Source organism: Salvelinus alpinus, chromosome 2 (genome assembly GCF_045679555.1).
Source record: "Salvelinus alpinus chromosome 2, SLU_Salpinus.1, whole genome shotgun sequence".
NCBI classification, from domain to species: Eukaryota; Metazoa; Chordata; class Actinopteri; order Salmoniformes; family Salmonidae; genus Salvelinus; species Salvelinus alpinus.
The window spans coordinates 94,967,211-94,988,895 of NC_092087.1; the positions used below are offsets into that span (position 1 = coordinate 94,967,211).

Below are 21,685 nucleotides of genomic sequence, written 5' to 3' on the forward strand. Positions count from 1 at the left end.
CCTGCCTACTCCTCCCTAAACCAGTGACTGCCTCCTGCCTACTCCTCCCTACACCAGTGACTGCCTCCTGCCTATTCCTCTCTACACCAGTGACTGCCTCCTGCCTACTCCTCTCTACACCAGTGACTGCCTCCTGCCTACTCCTCTCTACACCATCGACTGCCTCCTGCCTACTCCTCTCTACACCAGCGACTGCCTCCTGCCTACTCCTCTCTACACCAGTGACTGCCTCCTGCCTACTCCTCTCTACACCAGCGACTGCCTCCTGCCTACTCCTCTCTACACCAGCGACTGCCTCCTGCCTACTCCTCTCTACACCAGTGACTGCCTCCTGCCTACTCCTCTCTACACCAGCGACTGCCTCCTGCCTACTCCTCTCTACACCAGTGACTGCCTCCTGCCTACTCCTCTCTACACCAGTGACTGCCTCCTGCCTACTCCTCTCTACACCAGCGACTGCCTCCTGCCTACTCCTCTCTACACCAGTGACTGCCTCCTGCCTACTCCTCTCTACACCAGTGACTGCCTCCTGCCTACTCCTCTCTACACCAGTGACAGTTTCGTTACTATCTGCTGACAGGGTAAAGTCTGAATGGTTAGATCATATGACTGCTAATCATGCTATTCTCTGTTCTCCTCAGTACATTTTCTCACAATTGGGATCCTATAGAGTAACAGGATGTGTTACATACTGTGGTTTCACCCAGTCTGATGACTAGAACAGACAATGATGATCTGTATCAGTAGAGAAACACAGAGACAGTTCTCTAAGTTTAAAACAGAATAGCCAGAGCCTAGTTTGTCATGTTCCACCTCTGTAGATAGCAGATACAATAGGTAGCAGAGCTGGTGAGAGATTAAGGTGTGTGATTAGCTCTTGTATTATGCTTCATAAAGGGCACCCTATTCTCTCATAAATGGCACCCTATTCCCTTAGAAATGGCACCCTATTCCTTTATAAATGGCACCCTATTCCCTTATAAATGGCACCCTATTCCCTTATAAATGGCACCCTATTCCTTTATAAATGGCACCCTATTCCCTTATAAATGGCACCCTATTCCCTTATAAATGGCACCCTATTCCTTTATAAATGGCACCCTATTCTCTTATAAATGGCACCCTATTCCTTTATAAATGGCACCCTATTCCCTTATAAATGGCACCCTATTCCTTTATAAATGGCACCCTATTCCTTTATAAATGACACCCTATTCCTTTATAAATGGGACCCTATTCCCTTATAAATGGGACCCTATTCCTTTATAAATGGCACCCTATTCCCTTATAAATGGGACCCTATTCCCTTATAAATGGGACCTTATTCCTTTATAAATGGCACCCTATTCCCTTATGAATGGCACCCTATTCCCTTATAAATGGCACCCTATTCTCTTATAAATGGCACCCTATTCACTTAGAAATGACACCCTATTCCTTTATAAATGGCACCCTATTCCCTTATAAATGGCACCCTATTCTCTTATAAATGGCACCCTATTCCTTTATAAATGGCACCCTATTCTCTTATAAATGGCACCCTATTCACTTAGAAATGACACCCTATTCTCTTATCAATGGCACCCTATTCCCTTATAAATGGCACCCTATTCCCTTATAAATGGCACCCTATTTCTTTATAAATGGCACCCTATTCCTTTATAAATGGCACCCTATTCTCTTATAAATGGCACCCTATTCCTTTATAAATGGCACCCTATTCCTTTATAAATGACACCCTATTCCTTTATAAATGGGACCCTATTCCCTTATAAATGGGACCCTATTCCTTTATAAATGGCACCCTATTCCCTTATAAATGGGACCCTATTCCCTTATAAATGGGACCTTATTCCTTTATAAATGGCACCCTATTCCCTTATGAATGGCACCCTATTCCCTTATAAATGGCACCCTATTCTCTTATAAATGGCACCCTATTCACTTAGAAATGACACCCTATTCCTTTATAAATGGCACCCTATTCTCTTATAAATGGCACCCTATTCACTTAGAAATGACACCCTATTCCTTTATAAATGGCACCCTATTCCCTTATAAATGGCACCCTATTCTCTTATAAATGGCACCCTATTCACTTATAAATGGCACCTTATTCTCTTATAAATGGCTCCTTATTCCCTTTCTATTATTAACCCCAGCAAATCAGGAAAACATTAGTGAACTATGTAGGAGGTGCCATTTGAGAGGTGCCATCCTGATTCATCAAATAAATTGCTGATAGAGTCCCTCTGTTCTCATTGACAGTAAAGCAGGGTTGAAGTTTGTCATTCAAACATAGACTCTGAGAACAGCAAGATTAACTTCTGTTACCAGCAAGGTAAGAATCTTTATTTTCTTAGTCTCTCCATTCATTTGCACCTCACTAAAGTTAAGTTATGAGCTATAGTAGAAAGTCAAGAATGTTATATCATTAATATATTATTTTACTCATTTCAAAAAGTTGTATTTAAATGTACATAATTTTTATTAGAATGTTGAAAGTTATTCAGAACTAATACACTCCTCAGAAATATCTGTTAGATACAACAGGTAGTATTTGTATTTATTCTGGATCCCCATTAGTTCCTGTCAAGGCAGCAGCTACTCTTCCTGGGGTCCAATCATGATTACACAATTACATACAATAACACAATAGATAACACAACATATTATGTACAATACAACACATTATTACACACTACTCTACCACAACATATTATGTACAATACAACACATTATTACACACTACTCTACTACAACATATCTACAATACAACACATTATTACACACTACTCTACCACAACATATCTACAATACAACACATTATTACACACTACTCTACCACAACATATCTACAATACAACACATTATAACACACTACTCTACCACTACATATCTACAATACAACACATTATTACACACTACTCTACCACCACATATCTACAATACAACACATTATTACACACTACAATACCACAACATATCTACAATACAACACATTATTACACACTACTCTACTACAACATATCTACAATACAACACATTATTACACACTACTCTACCACAACATATCTACAATACAACACATTATTACACCACTACTCTACTACAACATATCTACAATACAACACATTATTACACACTACTCTACCACAACATATCTACAATACAACACATTATTACACACTACACTACCACAACATATCTACAATACAACACATTATTACACACTACTCTACCACAACATATCTACAATACAACACATTATTACACCACTACTCTACTACAACATATTATATACAATACAACACATTATTACACCACTACTCTACTAAAACATATCTACAATACAACACATTATTACACACTACTCTACTACAACACATCTACAATTCCCAACCTTGGCTGTGGATGACAATATCATCCAAATAGGCCACTGCGTACTGTTAGTGAGGTCGGAGGATTCGTTCCATCAGGCGCTGGAACGTGGGCAGGGCTCCGTGGAGACAGAATGGGAGCACCCGGTACTGACACAAGCCGTCCGTCATCGAAAACGCCGTTTTCCCCCGGGATGAGGCTGCCAATGGTACCTGCCAATATCCTTTGGTCAAGGGTGCTGATGTACCGGGCCTTTCCCAATCGGTCGATGAGCTCGTCCACCCTCAGCATGGGGTAGGCGTCGAACAAGCTGATGTCATATCACACCCCGGAAATCATTACAGAAACGTAGGCTACCGTCCGGTTTGGGCACCACGATGGGGCTGCACCATGCGCTGTGGGACTCTTCGACAACCCCCATCCTCAGCTTAGCCTCCACTTCCTGCTTCACGTCCTTCAGGCCTCTGGGATCCAATATGGCTTCTTTCGTACCGTTTCCCCAGGCCGGGTGGGGACGTGGTGTTCAATGAGGGTCGTGTGGCCTGGCTTCTTGGAGAATACCTGTTTTCTGATCGATGAGCTCCCTGAGCGCTTGCTTCTGGGCCGGGTCGAGGTCCTCATTGCTCGGGAACACCACTGGTACCGTTCGCGTCCTGGGTCCCGACCATAACACGGCCAAGGCTGTTCTCTCGTGCCACCTCTCAGTTAGGTTCACATGGTAAATCTGTTGGTGTTTCTGCCTCCCCGGCTGCCGTACACGGTAATTGACGGTTCGCAGCTTCTCTATCACCTTGTACGGCCCATGTTTCCAGGAACTTACTTTCTGCCTTGGGGATTAAGAACAACACCTTGTCTCCCAACTGGAATTCTCAGGGCTGAGTTCCCCGATTGCAGACCTGGGATTGGGCGCGTTGGGCCTTCTCCATGTGTTCCCTTACCACTGGCCATATGGATGTTATCCACTCCCTCATCGTCTCCACGTTTTCTACCGCCTGTTGTGCTTGTTGGGCCCGGACGAATTGAGCTATCAACTCTTCCATGCTGATGCTGCGTAAACGTCAACCCTGATCTGACACATTATCAGATTGTTCGCATTCTCCACCACTTGTGGCAGATCAGGGGGTTTGGTCAAGACGTTTACACAGATCAGACACGGACAGAATTTTATTAGCTCGGTTTAAAGGATGTTTATTTAAATAACAAACCAAAAAGAAAAGGTCTCCTTCATAAGATCTCCTCCAGGTTAGTGTCTTCTGGGCACCGAGGTCAAGCGGTATCCCGTGGGGAACAAAACTGAGCTCCCTCCGTTATCTCTTGTACTAAGCACGACTATGCAGGAGTAACCTCTCTTTCCCAGACCCCTCTCCCGTGTGCTGCCATCCTGGCAACTTAATGGGCCTCATCCAGCTGGTGTGCAATCAGCCCCTTGATTACTCACCAACCACAATCAGCCCCAATTAGTCCTGGCTGGAGAGCCCGTCAAGACCTGGCATGTCCAGCAGAGGGAACCATCGCCTCGGGATGTAGACTGTCTGTTACCAGGCCTCGACGAGTCTCCCCGTGGTGGCTGACCTGCTGTATGCCACACAGGACACAGTGGATCAGATGGTGAAGAGATACGACCCTGAGGGAGCTGTGGGGAACACAGTGAATATCCTGAGGAAGATGAATCAGCATGATCTCACTAAGTTACAGAGAGATCATAGAGGTAAAACAAGACCAATTAATACATTGTTTTTTAAAGTTAACTTCCTTGTTTGTACATTGAGTGAGTTAATCATCCTCTTTCCTTCACACTACGAGAACAACAACTTGCATATAATGTCTGCAAATGTTGCAACACCATGGACAACTATAGAAAAATATAGACTGTTGAAAAAGTCATTTCTGGACAGAAATATAATCCAATGTACCTTTCTTGACCAGAGATCTGCTAATGAATCCTCAAACTGCTTTCTTGATCCCATCCCCACAAAGTTTCTGAGTGTTTGTTAAACAATGTCTTAGAAATTAAATATTGTCAATTTTTTCATTGCCTTCACCTCGTTGTAATCATGTTAATTGACATATATATAACTAGACAAACAGTTTACAACTAGAAAATGGCATCACTAAGCCAAATGTTGCCTTCTGGGATGTTATTTAGTCAGTGACAATGTGATATATGACAGGTTACTCCTCTCTCTCCTGAGCTGTTGAACTGTCCTCCCATCCTAGAGAGCCCACTGGAGGTGGACTGTCCTCCCATCCTAGAGAGCCCACTGGAGGTGGACTGTCCTCCCATCCTAGAGAGCCCACTGGAGGTGGACTGTCCTCCCATCCTAGAGAGCCCGCTGGAGATGGACTGTCCTCCCGTCCTAGAGACACCACTGGAGATGGCTAACAGTCTCAACACAGAGGTATCTGTGAACACCCAGGAGAACACCCAGAGGATGGATGAGGAGTTGGGAAGAGAAAGGGGTAACAGCTATACAGTAACATCTTAATCTGGAACAATGATGCAGTTGTATAGTAAAACATGATGATTGATGTTTATCTGGTTCTCTTTAGATTCTCCTCTCCTCTTGGATCACCATCACATGGTAAGACCCTCACTGGACTGAGAGAAAGACTTAAATTATAAATGTGCTTTCTTTCAAAACTATTCTACACTATTGGTTGAAATACAGTATCTATTGTTTCTACATTTTAGAGTTCTCCAGATGAATTTACACCTGAAATCCACGATCAGGACAACAGGGGAGAATACCGGTAACTTGATTTATATAATTTTTCTTATTGGTAGTTTGTATAAAAGAAGTACACTACCTTAAATCCTGGAAATCTCACAAAATGAAATTCTTCATTGTTTGTTCTAGATTCCAGTGCCCCAGTGCAGGTCTGTTCCAGTGCAGTTTAACAGGCCTGGTGTTTAGGATGGAGGGAGAGGGAGAGGTGCTCTATAGGACAGTCCCCTGGGACAGGAGTCTTCTAGCCCAGAAAGGCAAGAGGCCTGCAGGACCCCTGTTCAATATTGACTGCCCTCAGAAGTCTGTCAGTCAACTACATCTCCCACATTGTGAGATTCTTTCTGGTATGTATCACTATTTCATGAAGAGTAATGCAATAGTTGATGGTTCAAACATTTGTTTGCAAAATGAAAATTGTGCAATCAATATTGTCATAGCTATCTGAACTAAACACACAGATCTATTTTGTTCCAGAGGGTGGATGTGACTTCCTGTCTGTAGCCCATGTGACTGATGACATTGAGTTCATCCCTCCTCTTGAGACAACAGAAAAACACATCATAATAAACATCACTGGATTCTCTGCTTATGGTGAAGTCAAGGATGATAATGCTCCCATCACCTCCATAAATGCACACGTGTTGCTATTTTACCTACCTCAACCTGTCCCTAGAAGAAAGGCCACTCTGAATGTGTTGTTGCTGCCCAGTAATGTTGTGATCAGGGAGGTATGTCATTTCATTCATTTATTGGTATTTTTAAATTATTTTAACCAATTGCCTTGATTGACTGTAATGATTCTTAATTCATTTGCCTCAACCATAATCCATGTACTCTAGGTGAAGGAAAAGATGGAACACTTGTCTGATTCAAAGGTTATCTACATCATAACACCTTCTGAATGTGAACTAATCCCTCAGCAACAATACAGTCTATCCACTGATCTGGTCCAGACAGGTCTAGTGATTCAACCCAAGGTGAAGTCAGAGCGTAACAGTATACTGTCACATATTTAACATATCAATGTAGTTTCTGCACTTTAAAAAGCCAGACTTGTCTGATCTTCTGCACCAACTGGTTTATTTGATACCACTAGTTATCACTGATCTTCTTTCATCCAGATTAAAAGGTTTGTGGACAATCACTCCTCTGAAAACTACGTCCCAGCATTCCAGGTGTTGTTACAATATGACACTATGGAGGTGAATCTATTTCTGAGGAAAGAAAATCCTGGAAGCACATCTACTGTGAGAGAAGACAATGTCTGGGAAAACCTTGTCCTGCTTCCAGGTAATACCTTTTAAAGTTGTTGTTTTCCCCTTATTGTTAAAATCAGGTATGTAATGTTTACCTTTTGCAGAAGTTAATTGATAGTCCAACAACCACCTTATAGTAACAACAATGATAATAATGATGATTAATGGTGTTAAAGATGGGCAACAATTCAGGAGAAAGGACCAGACTTGAATGTAACACTTAACTAGCTGCTTTGAATGCAGCTCCCTAGCACTCAACAAGCACCAGCTGCTACTAACTGCTAATCAGCCTCCACGCCTGTCCTCACTTGCCTTAAATCACCACTACCAGCCTAATTGACTAAACAGTTATTCCTCCTCTATGTTTTGTGTCACATGCAAGCCACTGAATGTGAGAAGCCTTGATTTATCGTAGTTCTTCTCACAGTTCACTTAAGTTTCTTAAAGTCCTGAACTTCATTTACAATGGAGATTGAGCTCACAGCCTCGGATTCCGAATTGCCTTCAGACCAAGTTTTAGACTCTCCCTTCTCCATTATCAAGGACACACCTCTAACCTGAAGGCCTCTAACCGCTGTCTCAGTGCCAAGCCACCATTCCAGGCCTCAAAAAGAACCGGAATACCGTGGCCGACCTCCAGGCCGATCTCCCCACTCCCATGCCTGGCAGAGCACACCATCCTCCCGTCTCTGCATGCGGAGATGGCCCGGGCCCCACCATCCAGCCAATCTACAGAACCTCTCCTCTTTGCTCCAGCTCCGAGGCATCTAAATCCAGGCCTCCAGTGCTGTCAGACTGGACCGTTTTCAGGCTACAGAAGAAACTCTGGGAAAGGGGATCCCGTTCCATCACAATGACAACATGGCTGAGCTGTTCCGCCTGTACGTGGGCTTCCTGCCTTGAGTTTTACATCCTCATTTTCTACCTACATCCCTTCTCAGCATGGCAGACATCACCATCCTTGACAAAGATACCTTCACCATCAAACACAGTAAACTGATCAGTTTGGCAGAACCACAACAGTCTACCTGTTCCGGCTACCCTCAGCAATTATCAACCACTCAACTACTTCCTGCAGCTCAGACAATCCATCGCCTCGCCAATGGTTCCATTCCCATATGAGACAAATACTATCAACGTATGGCTATCCTGATTACACTCTTTCCACTTCGGAGCTGCATCTCGACACGGCATCCCGGACAACATCTACCTCAGGCAGCTGATCCTGGTTACTCTCAAGGTTTTTATTCCTTTATTAAGGGAGTTTTTTTTCTTTTTCTTGCCACCATCGCTTCTGCTTGGTCTTCTGGGGTCAAAGGTTGGCTCACTCTGTAGGCATCTCGTCCATACCTCAAGCGATACTGCCAACCATTCAGTACCTGCAGTCCCAAACAGTTCACTTCCTTTCCAAGGTTCGACAAACTTGGAGTTCTCTTTTTGGGGATTGCCTTCACCACAGCAACAACTACCATGGCCTGACGGTGAAGTCTACCTGAGGCTCCAAGCCAAACCCTACAGAGTCAATCCCTCCTCTACAGCCCTCTGCTTCATCTGGTCCATTCTCATTCCCCTCCTGAATCCCTCTACTTCAGCCGGTCCATTCTCATTTCTCCACTGAATCCACGTTCTCACATCCATTTCCTCAATAAATATTCTAAACCCATTTCATGTCTGGCCCTTAAACTGGTGAATACTGTAGCCTTACCGATTAGCCTCAATACAAGACCCTGATATGACCTATTTACCATAAAATGTCTGGTTCAACTTAAATATATTCTGATTTGATTGGTTTTCTCTTTCTTCCACAGCTACGCCCCCAGCGGATGACTCAGCAGGTAAATGGCTTACAACAAGGTTTTCACTTAGTAGTTGGCTGAAAGTGATTGAATCAAAACCCTTACTAAACTACTATGCCTATATGGATATTCAATTAGATGAATTATGATACATCATTATTTTACTGTATAGTACAACACCTTCTTTCTCATCCAGTCTCCCCAACAGAAGTTCCCTCTTCAGGTAACGGTTCTCATCAAACCTTCTACTGGTCTTAGTCTCATCGCCGATGGTTTCCTCATCATAAACAATGATACAATGAGGAAATCAAATGTGAAGAACTCAAATTATCCTAATGGTTCTGTGTTGTTAAATGGATGATGGTGTACAGTGCCTTTCATTGGATCTTGCCTACAGTGTAACCTAGCTAATCAACTTTAAATACTATATACCCGCTATTTAATGATGTGGATGGTCTGCCAAATGAAATAATGTCTTGAGGAGCCCTTGTAATCAAGGTCTCTCTTTATCCACAGTTACACCACCAGGTGGAGTTACAGCAGGTAATTATCATTTCCTGTCTTCCCCCAAGAGATTTAATTGTGTTCCTTTAATATCAGATTTTTTTAAAGTAAACAATAATGTAGCTTTTTAGAATCCTAAAGATAAAAGAGAACTTAATGCTGAGTGTTGCACCTTTGCCTTTTCAATTATGATTTAATTGTTCGGTTGCGCCTCGACTCCTGTGAGTGTTGCACCTTTGCCTTTTCAATTATGATGTAATTGTTCGGTTGCGCCTCGACTCCTGTGAGTGTTGCACCTTTGCCTTTTCAATTATGATGTAATTGTTCGGTTGCACCTCGACTCCTGTGGTTAAGTGCCGTCCACTTCCTTTCTAATTCAATTACAATCTCAGCAAGATGGCATCATCACACATACCGGGGAACCTGTTGTTTACATACAGTGTATTTGGAAAGTTCAGACCCCTTCACTTTTTCCACATTTTGTTTAGGTTACAGCCCCACAAAAAAAGTATTCAGATCCTTTGCAATGAGACTCGAAATTAATCTCAGGTGCATCCTGCTTCCATTGATCATCCTTGATGTTTCTACTACCTGATTGGAGTCCATCTGTGGTAAATTTAATTGATTGGACATAATTTGGAAAGGAACACACTTGTCTATATAAGGTCCCACAGTTGACAGTGTATGTCAGAGCAAAAACCAAGCCATGAGGTCAACGGAATTGTCCGTAGAGCTCCAAGACAGGATTCTGTCGAGGCACAGATCTGGGGAAGGGTACCAAAGAAATTCTGCAGCATTGATGTTCACCAAGAACATGGTGGCCTCCATCATTCTTAAATGGAAGAAGTTTGGAAACACCAAAACTCTTCCTAGAGCTGGACGCCCGGCCAAACTGAGTAATCGGGGGGAAAGGGCCTTGGTCAGGGAGGTGACCAAGAACCTGATGGACACTCTAACAGAGCTCCTGAGTTCCTCTGTGGAGATGGGAGAGCCTTCCAGAAGGACAACCATCTCTGCAGCACTCCACCAATCAGGCCTTTATGGAAGTGTGGCCAGACGGAAGCCACTCCTCAGTAAAAGGCACATGACAGCCTGCTTGGAGTTTTCCAAAAGGCACCTAAAGGACTCAGACCATGAGAAACAAGATTCCAAGATTGAACTCTTTGGCCTGAATGCCAAGTGTAACGTCTGGAGGAAGCATGGTGGTGATTAAGGATCTCTGTACTTTGCTCCATTCATCTTTCCATCAATCCTGACTAATCTCCCAGTCCCTGCCGCTGAAAAACATCCCCACAGCATGATCACAGATCCTTAATCAAAACCTGCTCCAGAGCGCTCAGGGCCTCATGCTGGGGTGAAGTTTCACCTTCCAACAGGACAACGACCCTAAGCACACAGCCAAGACAAACTCCCCAAATGCAGGTTTGCCAATCTTGTAGCATCACCCAAGAAGACTCGGGGCTGTAATCGCTGCCAAATGTGCTTCAACAAAGTTCTAAGTAAAGGGTCTGAATACTTATGTAAATGTGATACTTTTCCAAAATAAATTTGCAAGAATTTAAAAAATAACTTTTTTGCTTTGTCATTATGGGTTATTGTGTGTAGATTGATGTGGGGGGAGACAAATCAATCCATTTTAGAAAGGCTGTAACGTAACAATGTGGGAAAGGTCAAGGGGTCTGATTATTCTGAATGCACTGTAAGGTCCTAATAATGACATTTAAATGGTAAAATTATCACATTTTAATGTAATTAGCATGAACACAACCAGTCATTATATTTATCTGTTGTTAAAAAAAGTAGACATGTTCGTTCACTCCAAAATAATTCCAGCATCCAAACTGCATGAACCTGCTGCTCCCCCTATGGACATTTCCACCCACCCCCCTCAGACTTCTACTCTGCCCACCACCTCAATGGTAATTCAATCACTGTTAGTTGTTAATATGAATATATAATCTCTATTTTTTATTAGATTTTAGTTTTTTTTCCACTGTGTCCCCAATGGACATTTACTCTGTCTGACTGCTTCTCCCTCTATGGACATTTACTCTGTCTGACTGCAGCTCCCTCTATAGACATTTACTCTGTCTGACTGCTTCTCCCTCTATAGACATTTACTCTGGCTGACTGCTGCTCCCTCTATAGACATTTACTCTGTCTGACTGCTGCTCCCTCTATAGACATTTACTCTGTCTGACTGCAGCTCCCTCTATAGACATTTACTCTGTCTGAATGCTGCTCCCTCTATGGACATTTACTCTGTCTGACTGCTGCTCCCTCTATAAACATTTACTCTGACTGCAGCTCCCTCTATAGACATTTACTCTGTCTGACTGCTTCTCCCTCTATGGACATTTACTCTGTCTGACTGCTGCTCCCTCTATGGACATTTACTCTGTCTGACGGCTGCTCCCTCTATAGACATTTACTCTGTCTGACTGCTTCTCCCTCTATGGACATTTACTCTGTCTGACTGCTTCTCCCTCTATGGACATTTACTCTGTCAGACTGCTGCTCCCTCTATAGACATTTACTCTGACTGCTGCTCCCTCTATGGACATTTACTCTGACTGCTGCTCCCTCTATGGACATTTACTCTGACTGCTGCTCCCTCTATGGACATTTACTCTGTCTGACTGCTGCTCCCTCTATAGACATTTACTCTGACTGACTGCTGCTCCCTCTATAGACATTTACTCTGTCTGACTGCTTCTCCCTCTATGGACATTTACTCTGTCTGACTGCTGCTCCCTCTATAGACATTTACTCTGTCTGACTGCTGCTCCCTCTATAGACATTTACTCTGTCTGACTGCTTCTCCCTCTATAGACATTTACTCTGTCTGACTGCTTCTCCCTCTATAGACATTTACTCTGTCTGACTGCTTCTCCCTCTATAGACATTCCTCCCTCAACTGTCGTTACTCTTCACCAATGGACATTATTTATATAAATATATAAAACATTATTTATATGTTTTATAAATCATGATGATGTAATTAGAAAACTGTTGGCACTATTATATTTCTTGGAAATTTTGAGTTTCTGTTTTATTTAGTACATGTTTTATTTGTTTCATTTTGTGTGTAGGAGCAGGTAGCTGCTTCTGAGAGGGAACAAATGCCAGCAGAGGCAGAGAGGGCCAAACTCACCAGCACCTCTTCTGGAATGTGAGTGGACATTGAGTATATTAGTCTGATATTAAAACTATGTAGTTAGTGGTGAGATTGAATATCTGAGTCTACTGGTCTGGTGCTGGAGAGATAATCAACTTTAAAAGTGGTGAATTGACCCTCTAACATCTCTTCTATACCTCTATTACATCATCCTCATGAACTGACTGAAATGAATGTAGAACAGTGAAGTGACCACAGCATGTGGTGGTGGTGTAGGGGAGCAGAACAGTGAAGTGACCACAGCATGTGGTGATGTAGGGGAACAGAACAGTGTAGTGACCACAGCATGTGGTGGTGTAGCGGAACAGAACAGTGTGACTGTTTCTTGTGTCCAGGTTGACCCGGTCTGAAGAGAAGCGTCGCCGTCTGGAAAGGCAGAGGAAGGGGCCTAAGTCACTGGACATCAGGGTAAGACTAGTGGCATTTCAGAAGGGTCAAATGTCATTGTGAACTAAACGTGTGTGTGTGTGTGAGGTATTGAGACCAGTAGAAAGTTTGTGAATATGAATACATTTTCATGGTCTTTGTTTTATAGTCGTCAGTATTTCTATTCCTTCCTTATCTTTTCTTCTTTATTATTTTAGAGATCCTCCATGTTGGAAGTTCTAGACCTGTTGCTGACCACTCTGGAGGAGCTCACTGAAGAACAGCTGGAGACATTTCAGTCTAACCTGACTAGGGGCCGGTTTCCTGGCTTTCATCCCATCCCAGAGAGACAGCTGGAGAACTCTGACAGACAGGAGACAGTGGATCAGATGGTGCAGAGATACGACCATGAGGGAGCTGTGGAGATCACAGTGGAGATCCTGAGGGAGATGAATCTGGATGATCTCGCTAAGAAGTTACAAAGAGATCACAGAGGTAAAACAACAAGAAATGAATCTGTTCTTTAAAAGTTCACTTCCTTGTTTATATATTGAGTGTGTGAATCACAATCTTTCCTTCACAACTTGCTGACAAAGTTGAAAATACAATGTCACCATGGACAACTGTAGAAAAAATATATACTGTTAAAAAGTCATAATTGTGCATCTAAATAATTTCTGGACAAAACTATTATCCCAAAGTATGTTTTTTGACCAGAGATCTGTTAATTAATCCTCTGCCTGCTGACTTTGTTTACTTCTCTTTGTTTTAAATAGCCTTTACCTGGTCGTATTCTGGTTAGTTGAGATACACTGAGTGTACAAAACATTATGAACACTTGCTCTTTTCATGACATAGACTGTAAATCCAGGTGAAAGCTATGATCCCTTATTGATGTCACTTGTTAAATCCACTTCAATCAGCGTCGATGAAGGGGAGGAGACAGGTCAAATAAGGATTTTTATGCCTTGAGACAGTTCAAACATGGATTGTGTATGTGTGCCATTCAGAGGGTGAATGGGCAAGACAAAATATTTAAGTGCCTTTGAACAAGGTATGGTAGTAAGTGCCAGGCATACTGGTTTGTGTCAAGAACTGCAACGCTGCTGGGTTTTTCACGTTCAACAGTTTCCTGTGTGTTTCAAGAATGATCCACCACCCAAAGGACATCTAGTCAACTTGACACAATAGGGAAGCATTGGAGTCAACATGAGCCAGCATCCCTGTGGAACTCTTTCGACCCCTTGTAGAGTCCATGCCCTATGAATTGAGGCTTTTCTGAGGGCAAAGGGGGGGAGGGGTGCAAGTCAATATTAGTAAAGTGTTCTCTCTCTCTCTTACAGGAAAGAAACGGAAAAGAAGTGAGTCACCACTGACCTCATCTTCTCTCAGTAATTTGTTGAAGCACAATTGGCAGCGATTACAGCCTCGAGTCTTCTTGCGTATGACTCTATGAGCGTGGCACAACTGTATTTGGGGAGTTTCTCCCATTCTTCTCTGTAGATCGTCTCAAGCTCTGCCAGGTTGGATGGGGAGTGTCACTGTACAGATATTTTCACGTCTCTTCAGAGATGTTTGATTGTGTTCAAGTCTGGGCTCTAGCTGGGCCACTCAAGGACATTCAGAGACTTGTTCGGAAGCCACTCCTGCATTGTCAAATCAAATTTTATTGGTCACATACACATGGTTAGATGATGTTATTGCGAGTGTAGCGAAATGCTTGGGCTTCTAGTTCCGAATGCAGCAATATCTAACAAGTAATCTATCAATTCCGCAACAACTACCAAATGAACACAAATCTAATTAAAGGAATGGAATAAGAATACATATAAATATATGGATGAGCAATGACAGAGCGGCATAGGCAAGGTGCAATATATGTTATAAAATACAGTATATACACATGGGTGCAGTTGCCATACCAGGCGGTGATACAGTCCGACAGGATGCTATCAATTGTGCATCTATAAAAGTTTGAGGGTTTCGGTGACAAGCCAAATTTCTTCAGTCTCCTGAGGTTAAAGAGGCGCTGTTGCGCCTTCTTCACCACACTGTCTGTGTGGATGGACCATTTCAGTTTGTCCCATGATGTGTAGTTGAGGAGCTTAGAACTTTCCACCTTCTCCACTGCAGTCCCATCGATGTGGATAGGGGGGTGCTCCCTCTGATGTTTCCTGAAGTCCACGATAATCTCTGTTGTTTTGTTGACGTTGAGTGAGAGGTTGTTTTCCTGACACCACACTCCGAGTGCCCTCACCACCTCCTTATAGGCTGTCTCGTCGTTGTGGTAATCAAGCCCACTACTGTTGTGTCGTCTTCAAACTTGATGATTGAGTTGGAGGCGTGCTTGGCCACGCAGTCATGCGTGAACCGGGAGTACAGGAGAGGGCTGAGCACGCACCCTTGTGGGGCCTCAGTGTTGAGGATCAGCGAAGTGGAGATGTTGTTTGCTACCTTCACCACCTGGGGGCGGCCCATCAGGAAGTCCAGGACCCAATTACACAGGGCGGGGTTGAGACCCAGGGCCTCAAGCTTAATGATGAGCTTGGAGGGTACTATGGTGTTGAATGCTGAGCTGTAGTCAATGAACAGCATTCTTACATAGGAGTTGTCCAGATGGGATAGGGCAATGTGACGGCGATTGCATTGTCTGTGGACCTATTGGGGCGGTATGCAAATTGAAGTGTGTCTAGGGTGATAGGTAAGGTGGAGGTGATATGATCCTTGACTCGTCTCTCAAAGCACTTCATGATGACAGAAGTGAGTGCTATGGGTTGATAGTCATTTAGTTCAGTTACCTTTGCCTTCTTGGGTACAGGAACAGGCCATCTTGAAGCATGTGGGGACAGCAGACTAGGATAGGGAGAGATTGAATATGTCTGTAAACACACCAGCCAGCTGGTTTGCGCATGCTCTGAGGATGCGGCTAGGGATGCCGTCTGGGCCGGCAGCCTTGCGAGGGTTAACATGTTTCAAATTCTTACGTCGGCCACGGATAAGAAGAGCCCACACTCCTTGGTAGCGGGCCGTGTCGGTGGCTCTGTATTATCCTCAAAAGTGGGAAAAGGAGGTGTTTAGTTTGTCTGGAAGCAAGACGTCGGTGTCCGTCACCTGGCCGGTTTCCTTTTTGTAGTCCGGGATTGTCTGTAGCCCCTGCCACATGCGTCTCGTGTCTGATCCGTTGAATTGCGACTCCATTTTGTCTCTATACTGACATTTTGCTTGTTTGATTGCCTTGCGGAGGGAATAACTACACTGTTTGTATTCGGCCATATTCCCAGTCACCTTTCCATGGTTAAATGCGGTGGTTCGCACTTTCAGTTTTACGCGACTGCAGCCATCTATCCACCATTTCGGGTTAGGACCCTCTCTGTCGACCCTCTACGTCTTGGCTGTGTGCTTGTCTTGGCTGTGTGCACCATCCCTACGGTGAAGCATGGTGGTGCCAGCATCATGCTCTGAGGATGTTTTTCAGCAGCAGTGGCTGGGAGACTAATCAGGATCGAGGGAAAGATGAACGGAGCAAAGTACAGAGAGATCCTTGATGAAAACCTGCTCCCGAGTGCTCAGGACCTCAGACTGGTGCAAAGGTTCACCCTCCAACAGAACAACGAACCCAAGCACACAGCCAAGACAATGCAGGAGTGGCTTTGGGACAAGTCTCTGAATGTCCTTGAGTGTCTGTCAGAGCCCGGACTTGAACCCGATTTGAACATATCTGAAAATAACTGCTCAGCAACGCTCCCCATCCAACCTGACAGAACTTGAGAGGATCTGCAGAGAAGAATGTGAGAACTCCACAAATACAGGTGGCCAAGCATGTAACGTCATACCCAAGAAGACTCAAGGCTGTAATCGCTGCTAAAGGTGCTTCAACAAAGTACTGAGTAAAGAGTCTGAATACTTATGTAAATGTGAAATTTCATTTCTTTATTTTTACATTTGCAAAAATGTCTAAACCTGTTTTTGCTTTGTCATTATGGGGTATTGTGTGTAGATTGATGAACTTTTTATTTAAATACATTTTTGAATTAGGCTGTAACGTAAGGGGTCTGAATACTTTCTGAATGCACTGTATATACCACTTTAATGATATTCATGGTCTGTCATCTTAAATATTTTCTTGATAAGCATGTGTAATCAAGGTATTTTTTATCCACAGTTACACCACCAACTGGCGATACAGCAGGTAAATATAATTTCCTGTTTTCCCCCAAGATATTTAAATGTGGTAGAGTTCCCTAATATCAGATTTTTTTGCAACAAACACAATAAATTAGCTATTTAGCATCCTAAAGCTAAGAGAAAGAAAACATTAGTTACTTAATGGTCAGCGAGTGTTGCACCTTTTCCTTCTCAATTATGAGTTAATTGTTCGGTTGCACCTCGACTCCTGTGGTTAAGTCCCGTCCACTTCTTTCCGAATTCAGTTACAGTTATTAAAAGGTACATTCAGCAAGTTGACATCACTATACACAACAGGGACTTGTTTACAGACATTAACATAAATGCATCATTCTGATCCATCAGGACTGTTTTATTTTAGTTATGTTTCATATTGTTATTTTCTGTGTCTAGGGACAACAAAGGTTCATTGTCTGCTGCTGAACACTCTGAAAGGGCTGGGCCGAAGCGACCTGAAGACATTTCAGTTTCACCTGACTCATGATGTGGATGACCCCATCTCAAGGAGCCAGCTGGAGGATGCTGATAGGCTGGTCACAGTGGATAGGATGGTACAGAGCTACTGTGATGAGGGAGCTGTGAAGATCACACTGGAGATCCTGAGGAAGATGGGCCAGAACAAAATGGCTGATGAGTTAAAGGAGAAGTTCACAAACAATGTCTGAATTGTATACAGTATGTCTACAACTGTATACAGTACTGTTTGTCTACAACTGTATACTGTACTGTTTGTCTACAACTGTATACTGTACTGTTTGTCTACAACTGTATACAGTACTGTTTGTCTACAACTGTATACAGTACTGTTTGTCTACAACTGTATACAGTACTGTATGTCTACAACTGTATACAGTACTGTATGTCTACAACTGTATACAGTACTGTATGTCTACAACTGTATACAGTACTGTTTGTCTACAACTGTATACAGTACTGTTTGTCTACAACTGTATACAGTACTGTTTGTCTACAACTGTATACAGTACTGTTTGTCTACAACTGTATACAGTACTGTTTGTCTACAACTGTATACAGTACTGTATGTCTACAACTGTATACAGTACTGTTTGTCTACAACTGTATACAGTACTGTTGTCTACAACTGTATACAGACTGTTTGTCTACAACTGTATACAGTAATGTATGTCTACAACTGTATACTGTACTGTTTGTCTACAACTGTATACTGTACTGTTTGTCTACAACTGTATACTGTACTGTATGTCTACAACTGTATACAGTACTGTTTGTCTACAACTGTATACAGTACTGTTTGTCTACAACTGTATATGCATTCACACATCAAGTCTTCTCTTGAGTTGGGCTCAGGGATGGAACAACTGTTGAACATCTGTGGTTGTGGGGGAAGGGTGGATAGTGTGTATGACTGTGTGCCACATCTGTTGCTATGGGGTAATGATGTTATGGACAATATAGGATGAATCACAATAATGTAATTTTTGTAATGCCAATCCTTGTTATATGTAACAATCCTTCATATAAACTGCCTACATTATTACGCATGTTATTAGTTAACTTCTTGCAACTATAGGGGGTGCTGTTCCGCATTAGCATATTTGGGTCTCCAAATTAAACTGCCTCGTGCTAAATTCTTGATCGTACAATATGCATATTATTGTTATTATTGGATAGAAAACACCTTCTAGTTTCTATAGAAGTTGGAATTTTGTCTCTGAGTGGTACAGAACAATATCTACAGCACTTTTCATGACAGGGGTCAGTTTTCAGAAATTTTTACCCCTGATCTGGAGTCTGTTTTTAAGGCGACAGTGAATGCTATGAAGAAACCGACACTGCCTACGTCTTCCTCTGGGTGTCTGTACGTCATCACGTTTTGAATGGAGTCTATTGCACAATCCCAGCCATTATAAAACCACAAAATGTATAGGGACCGCCCTTTCTCGTCGTGCGCCTGAAGCGTGAAGGCCATCGGACTTGCCTCATTCCAAATCGTTGTCTAACCAGCAATATTTCTCCGGTCATGTTTTCAGTCGTTATAGTTGTTAAAAACATCATAATGTAGTTAATTTGAACCGTTTTATAGCAATTTATATCCGTTTAGTGCGATTTTGAGGAATTTATTTGTTGTGCACTCTGAAACTTTGGACACGTTTCGTGGTCCCGTTCGATCGTTAGTGGATATTTCGAAGGACAGAGGACATCTATCGACCAAAAGAAGATTCGACCCAAGAAAGGATTCTTTGCCCAAGATTCTGATGGAAGAACAGCTCACAGTAAGAACAATTTATGATGATAAATCGTGTTTCTGTCGATAAATGTTAAACGTTTATGTCGCCATCTTGTTTGCTATAGCTTCGCTTGGCGCAACCTGTATTGAAAAGTAAGGATAATTTAAAAAATGTAAATCAGCGATTGCATTAAGAACTAATTTGTCTTTCGATTCCTGTCAACCCTGTATTTTTTAGTCAAGTATATGATTAGCTTTCAATTAAACTAGATCACTCTGATAGATGACGTCAGACATATTGAGGCTTGATTTCCTAGTATTTTTATTGTGTAACCACGGTTTTGTATGGCTAAATATGCACCTTTTCGAACAAACTGTATATGTATGTTGTAAAATGATGTTACAGGAGTGTCATCGGAAGAATTCTGAGAAGGTTAGTGAAAAAATTAATATATTTTGGCGGTGATTACGTTATAGCGCTCTTTGGCTGGAATCGATGCTCTGGTAACGTTTGCACATGTGGTATGCTAACTTATCGATTTATTGTGTTTTCGCTGAAAAACGCTTAGAAAATCTGAAATATGGTCTGAAATCACAAGAACTGGGTCTTTCCATTGCTATGCTTTGTCTATTCTTATGAAATGTTTTATGATGAGTAAATTGGTCATACACGTTGCTCTATCTAGTAATTCTAGTCGATTTGTGATGGTTGGTGCAATTGTAAACTGTGATTTCTACCTGAAATATGCACTTTTTTCTAACAAAAACTATCCTATACCATGAATATGTTATCAGACTGTCATCTGATGGTTTTTTTTATAGGTTATTGGCTATCAATATCTTAGTTGAGCCGAATTGGTGATAGCACCTGAAGGAGTAAGAAACTGATGGAGTTAGAATAGTGGTGTATTTTGCTAACGTGTTTAGCTAATAGATTTACATATTTTGTCTTCCCTGTAAAACATTTTAAAAATCTGAAATGGTGGCTTTATTCACAAGATCTGTATCTTTCATCTGGTGTCTTGGACTTGTGATTTAATGATATTTAGATGCTACTATCTACTTGTGAAGCTATGCTAGCTATGCTAATCAGTGTGTGGGGGGATGGGGGGTGCTCCCGGACCCGGGGTAGAGGCTCGTTAGAGGTTAATTGTGGAAATATATATATATATTTTTTTAAATATATATATTGTTTAATACCTGTATACAATCAATGTGAGTGCGTTAAATGCTTTTAGCAGTTCATCTGTTTATGTTCAGTAGGTGGCAATGTGTGCTCTTTATAAAGGATGGGTCCCAATCTCTCAAAGATCCTAAGATACAGGTGAACAGGGGTGGTCTGCCAGTCACTGGGACCACAATCAAACTTGGGATGGGGAGAGGTTTTAGCGGGGGAAATAGTGGAGAACAATTGGAGATTTACTCAGTAGCAGTGCAAATACCATGGTACAGCTATATGGACACTCAATAATTATGGTACTTTTTATTAATGGTAAGTTTACAAACATATATTATATGTTTGTGTCAAGTGCAAATTGTATGTGGAGGCGTCAACAGCTGGAGCGCCCTTAACTGGGGGGTGTCTAAATATACTTCACCCACAGGCAAAGAAACTCAGAAGGGGTGATGATATGAATTACCTATTTTTATCCAAATTGTCCAAACAGATCCGCAAAAGGAAATGGATTCCTTAAAATATTTTAATGGACCCTGACCAAATGCACGATACAAATGCATGATACAAATTCTCAAATAAATTCAATCAATCAAAAAAAAATTAAAACTTGTATCTCATTATGGTGAAATATCTATAGGCGTCACAGATAATAAGAAAAGACGCTCAGTATTTACCTGGTGAAATATCTATAGGCGTCGCAGATAATAAGAAAAGACGCTCAGTATTTACCTGTCGCAGATAATAAGAAAAGACGCTCAGTATTTACCTGTCGCAGATAATAAGAAAAGACGCTCAGTATTTACCTGGTGAAATATGTATAGGCATCACAGATAATAAGAAAAGATGCTCAGTATTTACCTGGTGAAATATGTATAGGCGTCACAGATAATAAGAAAAGACGCTC

The 21,685-nt window shown here is 42.2% G+C and overlaps 1 protein-coding gene across 4 annotated transcripts; it reads left to right on the plus strand.

Annotated features, from left to right (window-relative positions):
• The first annotated feature begins 2,273 nt into the window (after window positions 1-2,273).
• LOC139545544 (uncharacterized) lies at window positions 2,274-21,311 on the plus strand. Of its 4 annotated transcripts, XR_011669087.1 has the most exons (20): window positions 2,274-2,341; window positions 4,972-5,089; window positions 5,599-5,841; window positions 5,932-5,963; window positions 6,074-6,132; window positions 6,240-6,454; window positions 6,585-6,838; window positions 6,950-7,087; window positions 7,232-7,400; window positions 9,175-9,201; window positions 9,359-9,385; window positions 9,679-9,705; window positions 11,500-11,585; window positions 12,759-12,838; window positions 13,180-13,252; window positions 13,429-13,705; window positions 14,554-14,571; window positions 17,373-17,399; window positions 17,789-18,926; window positions 20,750-21,311. XR_011669087.1 is itself a non-coding variant. In XM_071353454.1 (18 exons), exons 1-18 carry the CDS (start codon window positions 4,987-4,989, stop codon window positions 18,058-18,060), a joined length of 2,127 nt encoding a protein of 708 aa, XP_071209555.1. In that variant the 5' UTR covers window positions 2,939-4,986; the 3' UTR covers window positions 18,061-19,007. The 4 variants fall into 4 exon arrangements, 1 of the variants encoding a protein (XP_071209555.1); XR_011669085.1 differs by lacking the exon at window positions 2,274-2,341 and having other exon boundaries at window positions 2,939-5,089; XR_011669088.1 differs by lacking the exons at window positions 2,274-2,341; window positions 9,359-9,385 and having other exon boundaries at window positions 2,939-5,089.
• Window positions 21,312-21,685: the final 374 nt, after the last annotated feature.